The sequence below is a fragment of the Littorina saxatilis genome, linkage group LG3 (assembly GCF_037325665.1).
Source record: "Littorina saxatilis isolate snail1 linkage group LG3, US_GU_Lsax_2.0, whole genome shotgun sequence".
Lineage (NCBI taxonomy): Eukaryota > Metazoa > Mollusca > Gastropoda > Littorinimorpha > Littorinidae > Littorina > Littorina saxatilis.
The window spans coordinates 45,001,490-45,022,124 of record NC_090247.1 but is presented as its reverse complement, the minus strand read 5'-3'; the positions used below and the strand labels follow the sequence as shown (position 1 = coordinate 45,022,124).

At 42.3% G+C, this 20,635-nt stretch overlaps 2 protein-coding genes across 2 annotated transcripts in view; one reads left to right on the top strand and one right to left on the bottom strand.

The window, feature by feature from the left end:
- LOC138961211 (actin-binding protein WASF2-like) overlaps positions 1–5,876 on the bottom strand; it is a 62,638-nt gene extending 56,762 nt beyond the window's left edge. Inside the window, exon 1 of the mRNA XM_070332811.1 lies at positions 5,765–5,876. The gene's annotated coding sequence lies outside the window, so the exon portion shown is untranslated. The remainder of the gene's footprint in view (positions 1–5,764) is intronic.
- Positions 5,877–11,228: 5,352 nt separating this feature from the next.
- Positions 11,229–20,635, top strand: part of LOC138962483 (pre-mRNA-processing factor 17-like) — a 36,691-nt gene continuing 27,284 nt past the window's right edge. The window contains exons 1-2 of the mRNA XM_070334326.1: positions 11,229–11,417; positions 12,156–12,242. Coding sequence (XP_070190427.1) covers positions 11,250–11,417; positions 12,156–12,242 — 255 coding nt within the window. The 5' untranslated portion in view covers positions 11,229–11,249. The remainder of the gene's footprint in view (positions 11,418–12,155; positions 12,243–20,635) is intronic.

Below are 20,635 nucleotides of genomic sequence, written 5' to 3'. Positions count from 1 at the left end.
GACAGCCTGTCAAACAAGGTCACCCCTAAAATCGACCTGACAAAAACCATAGCCCCGTATTTTAAAATCTGCAAAAAATCAAAATATGCACAAACCAAACACTTGTGACAACCATTGGAAAGGCCATTCAATTTCCTGTTCAGAACATATTTTTATGCACCTGACTTCTCTAGTCTTTATGTAGCCTTTTGTCAAAGGCGGTAGGTGTCAACCGTTTCAGAGGCCCAAAAAGGCACGTTTTGCGGCCATTTTTGAGGGGGTCCTCCACCCAAAGAGCCATATCTGCTCAAATTCTTAATGATTTGCTTTGGGAATTTCAGAAGTTATGACCAATAGGCTGACCTAAATCGGTGTTTACTTTTGCGAATGTGTATATTATTATTAAGCGTGTTGTATTATGTACATTTTCCGAAAGAACTAAACAAATACCGTATTTGACGGATTACAAGACGCACCGTTTTATAAGCCGCACCCCCGACTTTTAACAAAAAATTGGGACGAGCCACGTATAGGCCGCGTCACTATATTAGCCGCCGTCGAAAAAAAATATAATCAGATCGTGTCAATCAATCAAAACAACTAGGCAAACGAAAGTACGGTATTTGGCGAAATCGGCTCCGAGAATAAACAAGTGAAACAAAGAAGAAAAGTGAAAAAGTTTGAAGAAAAATATCACACACACACAATTTGTAACCAACACACACATGTAGTCCCGCCCAGAATAAGCTTTTTTGGGATGATTTACGGCTTTTGCGCACATTTCGAGCAGTTGAAAACACAACATGGCGGCTCTCGCTCCTCCAACTATCGCAAGACACAAAAAACCGAAATCTCGCGCGCGCCAGATCCTGATACATTCGGTGTTTCTCTGTACGCTATCTTGTCACGACGACTTGTTGACAAACGAAGATTCGCGAACGAAAGAGAAAAGCGCCGAGTCTTGAGTAGAGAGTTAATAAAGTACCGGTAATCGCTAATCGAGCGAAATGAAAATCCGCGGCGACTTCCATTAGGTGAATGCTATTCAAGTTTAGATAACATTTTAGCCGCATCTTTTTATAAGCCGCAATGTGATTTTTTTTAAAAAAAGTCGCGGCTTGTAGTCTGTCAAATACGGTATTCATATTAATTCAGGGGTTTAGGTTAAAAAAAATTGTGACTTTGCATGCTAAGCAAACAAGAAGGGCAAAGCCCACACGACTCACATGCTGAACAGACCTTGATCTTTCTTTCAGAATAATTTTACAATAAAACTGAGAAAAACAATATTTTACACATTTTTCCTACCAAAATACATGTGACCCAAGGTCAAGGTCATCCAAGGTCATGCAACACAAAGCTGTTAATTCAAGACATAGGAAGTACAATGGTGCTTATTGGCTCTTTCTACCATGAGATATGGTCACTTTTAGTGGTTCACTACCTTACTTTGGTCACATTTCATAAGGGTCAAAGTGACCTTGACCTTGATCATATGTGACCAAATGTGTCTCATGATGAAAGCATAACATGTGCCCCACATAATTTTTAAGTTTGAAACAGTTATCTTCCATAGTTCAGGGTCAAGGTCACTTCAAAATATGTATACAATCCAACTTTGAAGAGCTCCTGTGACCTTGACCTTGAAGCAAGGTAAACCAAACTGGTATCAAAAGATGGGGCTTACTTTGCCCTATATATCATATATAGGTGAGGTATTCAATCTCAAAAACTTCAGAGAAAATGGGAAAAATGTGAAAAATAGCTGTTTTTTAGACAACATTTATGGCCCCTGCGACCTTGACCTTGAAGCAAGGTCAAGATGCTATGTATGTTTTTTGGGGCCTTGTCATCATACACCATCTTGCCAAATTTGGTACTGATAGACTGAATAGTGTCCAAGAAATATCCAACGTTAAAGTTTTCCGGACGGCCGGCCGGACGGCCGGACGGACGACTCGGGTGAGTACATAGACTCACTTTTGCTTCGCATGTGAGTCAAAAATGAATGAGGCAATAGGTGCCAAAGTTTGAGGCAGATCCGAGTGCTGGTTTACATTTGCTGGAGATGGGAACGCGCAAGAAAATGTATCGATCACTGTCCTTGGTAATGCGTACAGTAGCTGTGGAGATAAACTGACCTTGGCCTGTGCTTCCTTCGCTGCGGGTCACAAAAGCGTAACTCATCGAGCACAACGCCCCGGAACAGGATAGTAAGCACAGGCCCAGGACTGTTAGTCTCCACGGGTAGTGTACTCAGTACCAGTAGTAGTACCACTGACGGTGATCGATAATTTTTCATGCGTGCTCCCATCTCCAGCAAATGTAAACAAGCACTCGGATCTGCCTCAAACTTTGGCACCTATTGCCTCATCCATTTTTTGCTTAGCATGCAAAGTCACGATTTTTTAACCTAAAACCCTGAATTAATATGAATATTTGTTTAGTTCTTTCGGAAAAGTTACGTAATACGACACGCTAAGTAGACACATTCGCAAAACGCAACACACATTTTGGTCAGCCTATTGGTCATAACTTCTGAACTTTCCAAAGCAAATCATTGAGAACTTGAGCAGATATGGCTCTTTGGGTGGAGGACCCCCTCAAAAATGGCCGCAAAACGTGCCTTTTTGGGCTTCTGAAACGGTTGACACCTACCGCCTTTGACAAAAGGCTACATAAAGACTATAGAAGTCAGGTGCATAAAAAAAAAAATGTTCTGAACAGGAAATTGAATGGCCTTTCCAATGGTTGTCACAAGTGTTTGGTTTGTGCATATTCTGATTTTTTGCAGATTTTAAAATACGGGGCTATGGTTTTTGTCAGGTCGATTTTAGGGGTGACCTGGTTTGACAGGCTGTCACGGGATGCCTTAGATACAAAGTACCATCAATCGGACAAATGATATGTACAGCTGACATAATTACCTTTTCTTAGCGTGCGAAAATTGTTGCAATAATTTTTTGGCCAAGTTTATGTAAAGAACACAAACACACACAGTGATTGCAAAACTACACAGTAGAATGGTTCTAAAGACTTGAGTTGTTAAGACAGTAAAGAAACAGTCTGAGAAATCAGAATGTGCCTGGTCACATGGATGTGAGCAAAAGTATCTGGTATGGCTTATCAAAGTAACACAGTAAACCCTTTTGGCAACTCGGACTCCTGTCTCATGAATTTCCTTACGATCAACTGAAGCAATGTTTAGAAAATCAAATTGTTGCAGAAATTTACCAAAATTGTAGTTCTTGTAAAGAAACAAAAACCCTGTTCAAGTTCAACTTCAAGTAGTGTGTGTGTCTCTTGAGTCTGAGGGTCAGGTGTGTGTCACTGAGTGTGTATTTTGCTCTCCTTCTTCTGCATTTGTGGTCTGCGACTCCTACACGTATGTACACACGTTTGTGTGGGCTTCTATGTGTATGTATGGCTGGTTTTCAACGCCAAGTATGAATACTTTATTTTTGGGAGATGCCTGGGTAATTTCATGTTTCTGTAAATGTAACCCATGGAACTGTGAGTGTGACATGGATTACACAATATTTATGATGCGTACTTTGTTTTGTGCTTGCATGTACACACGAAGAGGGATAAGGCACCAGCAGGTCTGCACACATGTAATGTTGACCTGGGAGATCAGAAAAACCTCCTACCTTATTTAATTATAAGATATCAGCCCTGAAAGTCCAACAAATGGTGTATTCGCCTTTGGCTAGTCATTCTGAAAATTTACTAGCCAGAGAGCAAACTTTACTAGCCACACCAACAATTTGTTTCAGCATATTTACTCACTTTCAGGCCTGGATATAGTTATTCAACTAGGCGTAGCCGGGATTTATACTCCCAACTTTCCACAAGGATGACCAATGTCTAAGCTGACATTGTTCGAATGTTGCTGGAAGTTTACCTGAATGTGTACACTTTTCACACATTTTGGAAACACCAGTGCCAATATTGTCAAATGGTGCTCAGTGAAAACAATACGGGAATGTTACTTAAAGTTCAATCATCCAGAATCATCATAATTATGTGTTCTGCCAACATTCTGCTCAGAAATGCTGAGAGGGAATCAAACTGGTCATAATTTAAACTTAAATTAGAAACACAGTATTACTTGACTCCGAAAACCTTATCACTGTCAGTAATGAACAAAATTAGTCCTTAAGTTAGATCGTGTTTTGTTGACATGTTTGACTGCAATCGTAACTTACATCTGCAACTTCCACCGTTCATGGCAATTGGCATTGTTTTCGTGTTTGTGTGACTGTGAGGATTTACAAAGGAGCGAAAGCAATATATCAATCAATCAATCAATATGAGGCTTATATCACGCGTATTCCGTGGGTACAGTTCTAAGCGCAGGGATTTATTTTTTTTATTTTTTTAAATTTTTATGCAATTTATATCGCGCACATATTTCAAGGCGCAGGGATTTATTTATGCCGTGTGAGATGGAATTTTTTTACACAATACATCACGCATTCACATCGGCCAGCAGATCGCAGCCATTTCGGTGCATATCCTACTTTTCACGGCCTATTATTCAAAGTCACACGGGTATTTTGGTGGACATTTTTATCTATGCCTATACAATTTTGCCAGGAAAGACCCTTTTGTCAATCGTGGGATCTTTAACGTGCACACCCCAATGTAGTGTACACGAAGGGACCTCGGTTTTTCGTCTCATCCGAAAGACTAGCACTTGAACCCACCACCTAGGTTAGGAAAGGGGGGAGAAAATTGCTAACGCCCTGACCCAGGGTCGAACTCGCAACCTCTCGCTTCCAATCAAGTGCGTTACCACTCAGCCACCCAGTCCATATCTAGACCTTCTCAGTATCTCGCAAAGGAATTGAACTCTAATGCACGAAAGCACTGATAATAGACGATGTGACTTGTGAGCGTCACTGCATGCTGTTTTCGTTTATGATTTGAACATGGTTTTCGACAGAAAAAAAGAGAATCTTTTGTTTTATCACAGATGAAAGTTATCCGTGCGCGCGAGTATGTATCCATGTGTTTATGATGTCATCAATACTTGTGCTTTAGAGTAACAAAAGTGACCTCCCTTTTCGTTGACATTAAATTGATTAATGCATCGACTTCGTCAAAAATCTGGCACTAAATTACTCTAAACACAAAAATAAGGGTGCAAATAGCTTGAATCAGGCATGACTTCTAATAGGCTTGTCAATAACTTCCATTTGAAATTAGATTTTGTAATTTTAGATGGGTTTTTCGGGGTTTTTTGGAGTCGAGTAGTAGTAGTACCGAAACATACTCATGGGTAAGGTTTAATGAGCAGTGCACACATTAAACTGAATACAACAGACCAAGCGAGAATTCTGCAGTGCACTATACACAACAGTATAACCTTATTTCCGCTAAGTCGTTGACACAGATGTCAACAAACAAAATCGACAGAATGCAGCAGTAGCACCAGCACGTATAAAAACAGCAGACGGGAATGAACTGGTCATCTTGAATGAGACTTTAAAAACAATCGAAACACGTGTAGTAAACTGTGCAAAAAAGCTAAATAATTGCCGAAAGTGGATACTGTAGAAAGAGAGTAAGAAGTGTTCAATTGTGTGTGATCTGTCAACCCATTCTCCTCGCGACAAGTGCACTTGCAGTGGCCAGTAGCTCTGAATAGCAGACTACTCGGACTACCAGAAGTAGGGCACACCCACAATCGGCATGCAACACGAAGACAGGCCAGCCAAAATACACATATGGCAAATGTGCACATAATTATAACAACCAATAATTAAAACAAGACACTCACCTAATACGACATCTACTGGTAAAATCATGACGGACTCTGCAATGACACGAATGAGTAGCTCATTTTCATTCCAAATAGGAAGTGTTAAAATGGCGACATTCCCGGAGATTCGCGTGAGAATATGCGAGGTTTGATAACAATTGGAAAGGTGGATGTTACCGAGTTTTGTTCCGTGCACAGATTTCCAAGATATACTCTCTTGCCAATACTATGGTTATTTCCCCTCTTTTGCTTTCACAAACAAATAACATAAAACAAAGTTGTGTTTTTTTAAGTAAAAAAAAAAAGATATTTGGTAATAAATCAGTTTGGATGCAATTCCCGTATTTTTGTAACATTTGCTCGCAGCTTTTTGCGTCACTGAACAACATGACATTTATAAATTTATGTAGAAAGACGCATAACCTAAGTCATTACCTTTCAACAGACCTTACATGTCGATGAATGAACTGGCGTCAGTGTTATGCAAACAATGGGGGGAAATGTATGTTAGATTGTCAACCCACATCGGTCACAGTATACCGTGTACAGCCGTAATTTTTTCTCTCTCGGATTTAACAGAATAGCTTGGGCACTTATGCATAGGTTACGGAGCCTCCTAGCTCAAGAACCAGCATGCACGAGTAGCTCTCAAAATAGAGATTCCTTTTTTGTTCTGTTTCTTTTCTCTTCAGACTAGAGCCGGGAATACCGGCTTCGCCGGGGTGAATCGCGAGACAGAGACAGACAGCGTGGCGGTTCACCACAATCACCTTTGAAGGCGAAATCCTCTCAAACGGGATTGAGAATTCTAGAGCTTATTTCTAAGCCCTATATTATCTGTTATGGCTTCTCAAATGCCAGAACATACAGACAGACAAAAGCCGCCAGACCCCATCACAAACAGAACTCTACAATCCACAGGTCACTGTTGCCTCCACTGACACACACACACACACACACTGACACACACTGCACACACACACACACACACACACACACACACACACACACACACACACACACACACAGAAGCCGTATATATCTATCTATATATATATAAATATATAGAGATAGATGACAGTGGATTTTTCGATAAATAGATTCGACCTTTGCACTTTTACAGTGAGGACAACTTACGCGTACATGCAAGGAAAGCCCACAACTTCTAAGGCGAACAACTCTGCTGTGAGGGGTGACGGTAGTCTCCCTGTCACACTCGACCCCCTTTGAATGAACTTTGTCCCCAAAGTTCCGAACCATGGACCCGCCAAGCTTAGGTCCCTCCCAGGTGGAATGGGAACAGCACGAAAATGATTCAGTGGCCTGAACATTTCATGTCGAGTCCCATCGCTGTCGACGACGCCAAATGTAACCGAGTGCCGAAACACCACAATCACCCTTGGAGGCGAAGTCCACTCAAACGGGATTGAGACTAACTGTTATGGCTTTTCGAAGCCGGAAGGCCTGAACATACAGACACACCAAAGCCGCCAGACCACATCACAAACAGAACTCTACAATCCACAGGTGTTGCCCACACACACACACAAACACACACACACACACAGAGAAGCCGTATATATATATATATGTGTATCTATATCTATAAATATATAGAGATAGATGACAGTGTATTTTTCGCGTGGCTATAAATTGATTCGACCTTTTCACTTTTACAGTAAGGACAACTTACGGGTGCAATGAAAGCGTTCTGGACAGTGCAGTGACATTCTAAAAATAGTAACGTAGTAACGGGAATATGGATTGACGCCACACGAAGGAAGGGAGATAAACGCTGAAAACACTGGAGAAGATAAGGAAGAGTTACTGGGAATGGATCCAGAGAAAAACCCAAATCGGTTCAGCGCTGCGCGCTGAGAGCACGTGTTAAAATATCTCATCGAGCAGGTTGTGTCCGGGGTGTAGCTGAATATGCCCACCAAATTTGAAACAGATCCATCAAGAACCTTGGGCATGCATCGCGGACACACACACACACACACACACACACACACACACACACACACACACACACACACACACAAGTCGTATATATATATATAGACTATGAATACCCGCTTCGCCGGGTACGGCTGCGCCGGGAAGAAGTCGAGCCGAATACCCGGCTGCGCCGGGGACCCGGCTATGCCGGGTGTACGCCGGTGTAACACGAGAAAACTACTCCCACGAGATTTTTTACTCCGGAGTAAACATTTCGAACGAAAAAGTTACTCCCTTTACGAAAAAAGCACTCCCCCATTGCACGAGAAAATTACTCCCCAAGACAGGTGAGTTCCGAGTAAACATTTCGTTCAAAAATGTTACTCCCCTGACGAATAAATTACTTCACCCCAACACCAGCAATTTAACTTCCCATGCCAGGTGTACGAAATTTTTACTCCCTTGTCCCCTGTTAGTCTTGGTGGTGGAAGGGGTGGAAGGCGGGTAGCGCGACATTCGTGTGCGCGAGATCACTTATTGGCATTATCCCTTCGCCCGCATCCCATTTTTGCGTACGAGATTTTTACTGGAAGTAAAAAAAAATGGGGAGTAAAAATTTCGCGGAGGGAGTAATTTTTTCGTGCCTTGGGGAGTTCTTTTCTCGTACAAAAAGTGTACTCGGAGTAAGAATTTCGTACGAAATATTTACTCCGGAGTAAATTTTTCGTGGAGTAAAAATTTCGTGTTACACCGGCTTTGCCGGCGCACCGCACGGAGGAAGGGAGATAATCGCGGCTGAAAACACTGGAGAAGATAAGGAAGAGTTACTGGGAATGGATCCAGAGAAAAACCAAAATCGGTTCAGCGCTGCGCGCTGAGAGCACATGTTGAAATATCTCATCTATGAGGTTGTGTCCGGGGTGTAGCTGAATAGCCTACGGACTCCAAATTTGAAAAAGATCCACCGAGAACTTTGGCCGTGCATCGCGGACACACACACACACACACACACACACACACACACACACACACACACACAGACAGACAGACACAAGTCGTATATATATATAGATAGATGAATACCCGCTTCGCCGGGAAGAAGTAGAGCCGAATACCCGGCTTCGCTGGATGTGTACGCCGACTTTGCCGGCGCATTGTACGCGATTGACGCCACACGAAGGAAGGGAGATAAACGCGCAAAACACTGGAGAAGATAAGGAAGAGTTACTGGGAATGGATGTACAGAAAAACCAAAATCGGTTGAGCGCTGCGCGCTGAGAGCACGTGTTGAACATTTTCATCGACCAGATTGTGTCCGGGGTCTACCTGAATATGCCCACCAAATTTGAAGCAGATCCATCGAGAACTTTGGCCGTGCATCGCGAAGTGACACAGACAGAGAGACAGACAGACAGACACACACACACACACATGGAAATGACAGTTACATCAGTAATGTATAGTGAGTAGTGCTGCAGAGTAAGGTCTGTTTTTTTCTTGATTGGTTCAGCCAGCCAGAGTATTGTTGTTTTTCTGTCTTGTTTTTTAATTTTTCAATCCTCCTTGTCTTTTTCGTAATCCTTCACTTTTTTAATGTCTTTTTTGTAACCCTTCACTTTTTTAATTTCTTTCTCTTTGTCATTTTTCCAAAATGTAAAACTCATTTGAGTCAGTGAGTTAGTAAAGATCGAAGATGACCACAACAAAGCTCACGAAACATTACATTATTATTGCTTCATCGCAACCGGCACGGTTGGCCTAGTGGTAAGACGTCCGCCCCGTGATCGGGAGGTCGTGGGTTCGAACCCCGGCCGGGTCATACCTAAGACTTTAAAATTGGCAATCTAGTGGCTGCTCCGCCTGGCGTCTGGCATTATGGGGTTAGTGCTAGGACTGGTTGGTCCGGTGTCAGAATAATGTGACTGGGTGAGACATGAAGCCTGTGCTGCGACTTCTGTCTTGTGTGTGGCGCACGTTAAATGTCAGTCAAAGCAGCACCGCCCTGATATGGCCCTTCGTGGTCGGCTGGGGGTTAAGCAAACAAATAAACCAAACCAAACCAAAATTGCTTCATCGCAAAATCCTTCCCTTCTCATTCAAGGGACGTAATAACCACTCGGTGCGCATTTTTGAAGGAATCGAATATTGTAAAATTTATCGAATTTCATCACAAATTTCTTTTACTTGCAAGAAACTGACATAAATGTACCTCTTTAACTTGACTGGGAAGCAACATATTTAATCTGCGATATATATATATATATATATGCACAGGTGAAAAATGTGACCCTCCACCACGAAATGAGTCGCATGTCACCTCGCGCGGTTCTGCTTAGGCTTAATATAAGTCCGGGGAGTGTCTGGTAACAGTGTGAGGGTCACCTTAGTCACAGGCTTATAACTCAAACAGTTTTAGCTCATTTCTAAAACGGGTTTCACCACTGGATAGAGCATAAAATACTCTTTAGGAAAATGTAAAAATATGAAAATCATACAAAGGTGACATGCGACTCATTCCGTGGTGGAGGGTCACAAATGTGATTGTTACATCGGGTCAGTCATTACTGAATGCATCTGCAAACCAAGCAGTGTGGAATGACTACTAGTCTAGAAACAGCATGTATTACCAAACTGCAGTGCATAAAACATTACAATGAATAAAACATTACAATGAATAAACAAGAAGTTTGTTTTCAGTTACGACAAAACAAAACTTTGCCTTACATCGAGCTGTTTCAACAGCCGGTGCCGACACCTGATCCAACTTGCCAATACTACATGCACCTCTGACTTCGGTCAGTCTCCCATGACATAATATGCAATTCTCGACATATACTCAAGACTGAAATGTTGTTTCCTGGTAAAAATTAAGAAGTGAAATTATTTAAGGACGAAAAGCATGTCAGTTTCTTGCATGTGAAGAAAATTGGTGGTAAAACTTAATAGATTTCAACCCCAAAATCGAATTCTTCGAAAACGTGTACTGAGTGGTTACGTCCCTTGAGTAAGAATGAAACATTTTAGGATGAATCAAATTTCTAAGTTAAATAAAACAAATTGGTTGGACAAATTTGGCCCCATGAATGTAAGGTACACAAGGTCGCTCATCAGTACTATCGAAGGGTGTTTTTTTGTTCAGTGTAGAGTTTATACTAGATCAACGAGGCCGAGAAGCGAAATATCAACACGGCGAAAGATGAAAACGTCACACCGGTTTGTGAGCACAGGGAACGTGTTCTTAACTTAACATTTGCCGATTACTTTTCGATTTTGGATAACTGTTTTCTCTCTTTTGTTTTACCTGGTTACTTGTTATTGTGCTGGTTTGTGTAAAAAGCGTAATACGCTTTCTGTTGTTCAGTGTCTAGTCCATTTTTCCATACCAGCTTAAATCCGGAATATCTGTTTTTAGAAAATTACGTTTTTTATTTGTTTACATTAGGTCTTGTTGAGTATTATTATTTTTATCAAGCATTATTCTATATTCTCCAAATATGTACAATCTTTTTGATCAAATTTGTTTTAGTGCTTGAACACATTTTATTTACTCCGGAGCATAAAGATGGCGGGCTTGTTGTCTTTACAGAACTACGATAGTGGATCTGAGGGATCTAACGACGAAAAAGATGAAAAAAGTGATGGCTTCAACGCTCATCTCCAGCCCGTGGATAAGACAAAGTCAATAGCAGCTAATATGATGCTAATGTCTGCGCCAGAAGTGGAATCAGTCGTAAGGATCCGAATATACACGTTCTTGCATCTTGACACTTTTTACAAACGGAGAACATGTGCACTTTCTGTTTTAAGTGTTTGGTTTGAGGAGTCGAATGTTTTGACAGTTCTGTTAAAGAATAAAAAAACCATGTTAGTCTTCTGTTGATATGTAATTCATGAAAGTAGATATTAAAGTTCCACATTGCCTCTTTCAGTTAACGAATAGCCGTTTGTATACATGTTCTGTTCTTGGAAGAACACTACAAGTACAAAACATACACACACACACACACACACACACACAAACAAAAACACTCACGAACATACAGTTCTACGAATGTACCGAATGGCCAGAGATGAAATAAGGGAGACCTGAAGTCAGACCATAAAGAACTGTACTCTTCCAGAGATACAGAGTTGTAGTGGTATTGTTCATTTTCTACACATTAATATCACTATCACATGTTAGTTTGGTACTGGTACAACGCACAGTGGTAGTTTTAAATTTGGTAAATTATTTCCAAGTACTGATAACCATTGCAGCAATCAGTCTACCATTCAGTTTTCCTCATCAGTTTGTACACGGTCTACAGTAGCTGGAATATTTGGGGTCAATCAATGGTCATCTTTTAGTTTCACAGTTTGAACCAGGAGTTGTGATTAGTGAAGTGAATCACTGCAATCAGGGATACTTACTTTGTTGATTCAATGATTGTGTCACATGTCTACTCTAGCCTTTATGTTGTAATTGCAGGCAGATGCAAGTGGTATCCGACATATCGATCCACTGAAGAAAGAGGTCACATACAATCCTAAATATGAAGAACTTTTTGCACCTCAGGTAAGTGACAAAGATTGTCAATTGTCATTTTACTTGTATTGCACTTGTACAGGGATCGCGTTTACGCACGATTTTTGCGTATTTGACGCATTTTAAAAGTCGCTGACGCGTTTTTTTCGCCGCGCCGCGTAAGCCATACGCAAAAATATTGTAACTTTTTCTTGTCTTCACGCAGCGCTTTTGCTCTGACTTAATAATCATCCGATCCTGAAACTGACTATAGGGCTCGAGAAGTGACGACACACATGAAATCTGCGCGTCAAAACTAAAGTCCGTTTCTTTTTGCATCGAAGTATCGCAAACGAACGTAACGAGGGTATTACCAGATAATGTCTTGTCGGATAATGAAACAGACATTAGCTGCTCTCCCATCTCGCGCTTCCAAAAGGCGGAAAGTGTGTCTAGTCGTATTAGAGCGGGAAACAAACTCGCAAGGCCCGAAGGTTGGAGACAGCAGGGGTGTTATTCGACAGGCGTGCGCGGAGTTCGACAGGAAAACTCGCCGTATTTAGGTAAGGAGTGTCTTTAAGTCTTTCGTGCGTGTTTTGTTTGTGTCTGTACGTGTTTTCGTAGTACAGTGAAAACTGTCAAATACGGTCACTGGACTTAGCGGACACTCGCAGAATACGGACAGTCAGTCTCGGCACGGACTGCTTTACACTGTAAAACACCTGTACGTTACGGCCACCTCGGCATTACGGACGCGGACACGTATTTTGGGTCCATAATAAGTCATATACCGGTTCCCCTGTCATATCTGAGAGAGGAAACACTTCCTGCATCGGGGTCAGTGACCGGTCAGTGACCGACTTTAACTGAGTGAAAATATGTGTGCGGCCAGATCAAAGGCATTGTGATAGCTGGGTGGCCTTGTTAAAAGACACGACCTTCTTCCCAGGGGTCAATGACCCAGTTTTTGCCATGAGAGGTGGTTCCCCTGTCATATCTGAGAGAGGAAACACTTCCTGCATCGGGGTCAGTGACCGGTCAGTGACCGAGTTTAACAGAGTGGAAATCTGTGTGTGCGGCCAGATCAAAGGCAGGGCAGTACCTAGTAGCTGAAACATGCATTATCACAAGTTTTTAGACTTGTTTTACAACAGTCAATATTAAATGTTTCTCTATTTTTTAGTATGCATTCTTATTCTTTTGATTGGAAATGAGTATTGTTACAACATAATTTCCATATATGGATTAATAAATTTGAGTTGAGTTGAGTTATTTAATCTAAACAGCTTCTGTTTTTCTTATAAATGTACATGTACATGTGCAGTACTCTCTCTCTCTCAACTTGACTTTGTCGCGTTTACTTGCACCTGTTTAATAAGGACACCTGCAGAATAAGGACACTTTTGTCTGGTCCCAAGGGTGTCCTTATTTGACAGGTTTTACTGTACGCAAAAATATTGGTCCGTGACGCGTTTTTTTCGTTTCGTTGCGTATGACTTACGCGTTTTTTAAAAAGCTAGCGCGATCCCTGTTGTAACAGGGAACACATTTATTGTTACCATGTACCGTAAAATGATTGACTGGTTGATTCAATTATTGATTGAAGAAAGTGTTGACAATGACAATCACAAAATTCTTATAGTTATGCATAAGATTATAAGTTCACTAAGTGTAAATCATACACAGAGATGCAGAAATATTCTCACCCCTAACGAATAGAAATTAAATTATTTGGCGATTAAAATTGCAAGTCTCACTCCAAGTTCCAGCTGTGCATTTGTTCACAACAGTGTTATTGCAAATATATATATATAGATCTATATTATAATACGCGTGGGCTTTTTCGCCGTGTGGACGTATCTCCTACCAAACCCCGCCGATTTGGCCCCTGTCCCTCGGTTCCCCCGTAGGAACGGATCGCGCTGAACACGATGCGCTGGGTTAGATTAACGAGTTCGAAAGCAAAATGGCTTTTTGAGGCCTTTCGGCGTGAAATTTTGTAACAGACGAAATATCCCATTGGCCGAAAGCGAACGGTCTGACTAAAGACTACGCGACCGCACCCCAGACGAACCTAGCCGTGTGTTTTATTTCTCTGACTTAAAACTCGGTACAAAGTATGATAATATTGTGAAGATACTGGATATAATATAAAAAATATTACACGTACATGCTTTAGTTTGAGGCCCCGCAAGGTAGTGCAAGGTCGCGTGCGGTCGCGCAGTCTTTAGTCAGACCCAAAGCGAACATTGCCACTTGCTCCTCCCCAGCTTTGAATCGGGGCAGCTGTCAAATCTGCTGTTGCATCGACTGCTGGATCCTACAACTAGCTCTACAGGTAAATCCCATTTATCAGTCTGTAAAACTTTCTTAAAGTGTTCCTAACCTTGCTGTATTCTGCCACAGGGGTTATACTATAGAGATAGAGAATTTGCAACATTATTCGCCACGTTTCTCAGTCTCCTCCGCCATTTTGACACGCCACGGCTGAACTGCAGGATTTTCGCTCTTTCAACGCTGCATTCTTTGGTTGTGTTCTAACCCAGGCATAGGCCATACATGGGGTGGGGGGGATTTCAAGGAATCTTGCCATACATTATGGGGGGGGGGGGGGGGGGTGCGGTACTAAGCCAAAGTTTGGGATTCTGCCGGCGTTACAGATGCAGAAAAAAACGCTGCATTCTTTCGTTGTTTACTAACCCAGGCATAGGCCATACATGAGGGGGGGATTTCAAGGAATCTTGTCATACATGGGGGGGGGGGGGGGGGTGCAGTACTGTGAGCCAAAGTTTTGGATTCTACCGGCGTTACCCATGCAGATGCAGAAAGAATCTTGCTTAGGCCATACAATACATATGGTGGGGGGGGGGGGGGGGGGGGGGGTGTTGTATTACCTGAAAACAGCATGGAGCAAATAGTTATTTTTCTACTTTTCTAACCCAGGCATAGGTTGTCATTTAGTTATAATATGCGTTTGAATCATTATACATTTTAGACCCGTCGCGATATAACCCTTCGTGGTTGAAAACGACGTTAAACACCAAATAAAGAAAGATACATTTTAGACGTTTTAGATTTCCATTTCGTAAAAATCTATGACCCATGGTATAGGCCATACATGAGGGGGGGAGGGAGGGCGGTGCTATTACCTGAAAACAGCACACACACGTGCCATTGGACGTACCTTTATTGGGTTTGTGTGTGTGTGTGTGTGTACATGACTTTATATGCATGGATGCGTGCACTCGATTGTGTGTGTGTGTTTGGACCATGCATATTTTCTGTTGTCATTTAGTTACAATATGCCCCCCGCGGGTTAGGGGGAAGAATTTACCCGATGCTCCCCAGCATGTATGGCTTTTACCTTTAATGCTTCCAACTTTCAAAACGCTGCAAGACTGGGAAGAGATGCGGTGCTCAACAGTTTGTTATTTTCATTAAGTTCACACACACTTTTGTCTTGGAACATCGTTTGCATGTACAGCATTTGTTGTTGTTGTTGTAGGTGACAACAACCAGATCACTGGAAGACAGACAGGGAGAAAGAGAGATATTTAGAGTTTGTCCTCTGGATATACAACTAGCTCTATACACTTGGCAGGTAAATCCCATTTATCAGTCTGTAAAACTTTCTTAAATGTTCCAAAACCTTACTGGATTCTACCACAGGGTTTATACTAAAGAGAATTTGCAACATTATTTCACCATTCGCTACGTTTCTCTCCCCCGCCAATTTGATTTTGCCTTGCCACGCCACGGCTCAACTGCAGGATTTTTGCTAATGCATCGCTGCATTCTTTCGTTGTTTTTCTTTTCTAATTTTTTAACCCAGGCATAGGCCATACATGAGGGGGGGATTTCAAGGAATCTTGCTGAAATCTATTGCATGTGTCTGCCTTCTTTCGGGTATTTTTTCTAACCTAGAGGCCATACATTGGGGGGGGGGGGGGGGGGGGTTAAGAATCTTGCTTTGGCCATACATGGGGGGGGGGGGGGGGGTCTATTACCTAAAAACAGCATAGGGAAAATTGTGTTATGTAGACGTATTATGATTTTGCTGATAAAAAAATATGTTTTTTCTTCTCCCAGTCCATACATGGAGGGGGTGAACGAATCTTGCTTTTTCTACTTCTCTAAGCCATGCATTACATGTGGGGGGGGGGGGGGGGGGGGGTTGAACGAATTTTGCTTTTTCTACTTCTCTAACCCATGGCATAGGCCATACATGTGGGGGGTTCTATTACCTGAAAACAGCATCCACACACACACACGCGCACACGTTCCATTGGACGTACATTTATTGTGTGTGTGTGTTTGTCTGTGTGTGTGTGTGTGTGTACATGAGTGTATATGCATGGATGTGTGCACTCGAGTGTGTGTGTGAGTGTGTTTGAACCATGTATATATTTTCTGTTGTCATTTACCGTACTTTCCGGGTCATAAGGCGCGACTTTTTTCCTCGAGTTCGACCCCTGCGTCTTGTATAACGAAGCGCCTAATCGTGTACGAAATACGAAAAAAATCAAAGAGACCGCTTGAGTACCAGTCAAACAACTTGTGATAATGCATGTTTCAGCTACTAGGTACTGCCCTGCCTTTGATCTGGCCGCACACACAGATTTCCACTCAGTTAAAGTCGGTCACTGACCCCGGTGCAGGAAGTGTTTCCTCTCTCAGATATGACAGGGGAACCACCTCTCATGGCAAAAACTGGGTCATTGACCCCTGGGAAGAAGGTTGTGTCTATAAACAAGGCCACCCAGCTATCACAATGCCTTTGATCTGGCCGCACACACAGAGCACACATATTTTCACTCAGTTAAAGTCGGTCACTGACCGGTCACTGACCCTGGTGCAGGAAGTGTTTCCTCTCAGATATGACAGGGGAACCACCTCTCATGGCAAAAACTGGGTCATTTTGGTGCGCCCTATCGGCCCCCTGCGTCCAATGGGTGACTGGATTACAATTTTTTTTAAAAAGAAGGGGGTGCGTCTTGTATAACGAAGCGCCTTGTCACCCGGAAAGTACGGTACTTATGTTATACTATGCGTTTGAATCATTATATATTTTAGACATCATACTTTTTGTTCGTATCTTCACGATGGCTTTTACCTTTAATGCTTCCAACTTTCAAAGCACTGCAAGGCTGGGAAGAGATGCGCACTTTCATCACTGTGTGGGTGATCATTTGTTCGGGCTGGATTTTTACACCAATGAGCAAACGTATAAAGAGAAAATTTTGTTCATGTAGACGTAATCATGCAAACGTCATTCCTGCCAAAACAAATCATTTTTCAGTGTTGCATACTCCTGTGTATAAGGTATACTTTTTTTTTCATTTTCTTCAGATATGGCGTCCCAACGACCAACTCACTGCGACCTCACTTCAAGACGGTGACCACAACTTGGCCTGTGAAGCAGTACCCCGACTTCGACAAAAACAAAAGCAATCTTTCCAGACCATCATCAACCAATTGTCAGATGCAAAAACCAAAGCGGACAAAGACTTCACACAACGAACCAATCTTAGGCGTAAAAATCAACGCCTCCAGTCGGCCACCTCATCTTCATCTGCACTACGTTCATCTACACCCACCGCTGCACCAAACAACCCTGCGGCAATAGCCAGCTCATCTTCATCTGCACTACGTTCATCTACACCCACTGCTGCACCAAACAACCCTGCAGCAATAGCCAGCTAATCTTCATCTGCACTATGTTCATCTACACCCACTGCTGCACACCAAACAACCCTGCAGCAATAGCCAGCTAATCTTCATCTGCACTACGTTCATCTACACCCACTACTGCACCAAACAATCCTGCAGCAATAGCCAGCTCATCTTCTTCTGCACTACGTTCATCTACACCCACTGCTGCACCAAACAACCCTGCAGCAATAGCCAGCTCATCTTCATCTGCACTACGTTCATATCTACACCCACCGCTGCACCAAACAAACCTGCAGCAATAGCCAGCTAATCTTCATCTGCACTACGTTCATCTACACCCACTGCTGCACCCTGCAGCAATAGCCAGCTAATCTTCATCTGCACTACGTTCACCTACACCCACCGCTGCACCAAACAACCCTGCAGCAACAAGCACTCCTACAAACACATCAAACCACCTCGACAATGTCGACGTCCTAATGCTCAGTCAAATCATGGATGACGACATGATTGACGCAACACAAAATTCAACACAATCCACAGACATGTTTGATGCAACACAAAACGCAACCCAGTCCACTTCAGATGACGCAGTCACATCGGGAGAAGCTCTCCAAGCATTGTCTCAGGAATAAACATTCACATTCAACCCATTTTTTCACAACCTTTTCAGAGTCAGTAGTTGCGGGTAAAATCTGATCCCTGTTTTGAATTTTGTGGAATCATTTTGCGACATATCGATAAAGTCACGAGACAAAGAACATCAACAAAGACCATATGGGCAATCATGTACATTTTTGCGGGGGTGTAACGGAGATCGACTTTGTCTTTATAAGAATAGGAATCACATCATCTTAAACTCTACACACGGTGACAACTGCAACGCGTGTGGCACACAGCATGACAAACAAAAAAGAGCCCCTGCAATGAATACTCCATGCTTAGTCCTATTTATCAGTTTTGGTGGCGCTGATTTGGCAAATGAAATGTTTTAATTATGTTGTGCTGGCTTGCAGCCCAAGAGAAATATTAAACAAAAGCAAATTTATTTCTTCAGGCCTAACCATCATAATGCCATTATTATATGCATGGTGATCTGTAAACTTTTGTTCTCTGTGCACAATGCATGTGTAAACATTTTGTTGTTCGCAGAACGCAGAACCAATTTCACATTTTAACCCTTAGGCTGGTTGTCGCGACATATGTCGCGCTACTTTACGTATACTGTCATCTGGTTGTCACGACATATGTCGCGCTACTGCTGTTTGGTCGGTTCCAATTACCTCCCATGGATGCGAAAACCTATATGACCGTTTTTTGTTATTTTTCTCTCTGTTAATTCACCAGTGGCTATGTAACATGTGTTACAGAATTGCACCAGTGTAAGGGTTAACATTTTATATTTCTTTCGAATACATCACCTCAATTTAACTATAAGGAGTTACCCTACTTATGAGTATCAGACTGAGTAGCACCTTGCAACCAATAAATGTTCAAGGTTGCTAACTCTTGGCTACTTCGCCAGTGCGCCATTTGTGGGAGTAGTCTCCCTTACCGGCAGTGACCCTCCACGCATGCGCACCATACTCCCTCAGTTCAAATTCTCGCTACAACGAGTACAGCCGTATACTGACGAACTACCGTGGATTGTTTTTACTAACGGTATATTTTGGTTAGTCTTCTTCAAGACTTCAAACTGTGGGTATTCCTTTCCTATTCTATATAAATTATCACACAGTTGACCAATTGGACGCACAACAGAGGGAAGTTTTTCTCTGTCACGCGGGTACCAAACTCGGACGTTTTCGTCCAATACAGTTACACAGGCCATGCGGCATTCATGTGTTGTATCTACTTTATTCTTAGCAAGAATAATTCTCTGTCAGTAGAGAAGGGCTGTTCTTTACAGAAGACGTTTATATATCGAACCGCTGTTTTACAGAACGGAAAGTACAGCCAGCCTCTGCTGTTAACCAACTCACGGACGTACGAACGTAAGGCCTAAAAAAAAAATAGGTGTGGTTACGGTAACCCGACCTACCCTATTTTTAGGGGGCGACCCTATAACTTTTTAAAAGAAAAAAAAAGAAAAAAAAACGAATGCAGAAAACGCAATGAAAGCGACAGCGCTCGAGTTGCACACTTATTTCCCTGTCAAGTAGGTTTAATTTGTACACATTAGAAAACAAGAGGCGAAGCCATCAAGGCTCACGTAAGAAATCGACAAACAGTAACACAAACTCAATCACTCCGTCACACATACACACACACACACACACACACACACACACACACACACACACACACACACACACACACACACACACACACACACACACACACACACACACAGAAAGAGCATAGGTGAAACTGTGCAAGAAAGCGAGACACTAGATCTAGATCTGTCTGTCTGAATGTAGCCTACTTACAGGGACACGACTGCCAACTAGTCTCGGCCCGCTCAAAATAATAATGACCGAGACTTTCAGTACAGTGGACGCCGCTTAATAAAACCGCGGTTAATAGAGCCAGCCGCTTATAAAAGCCGATTTCAGACGGTCCGGATTTATCACTATATCTTATGTATTAGAAAAAGCCGGTTAATAAAACCAACCCGCCGCTTATTAAAGCCAGTTTTCTCAGAGAAATCACGTGGTTTGTGACTAAAACTCACATTATCTTGTGGAAGACGACCAACAAACAAACACTCATAAAATCGTTCTTCTCTGCCGAGTAATGATTCGTGACGGTGACAGTGAAATTATTGATGT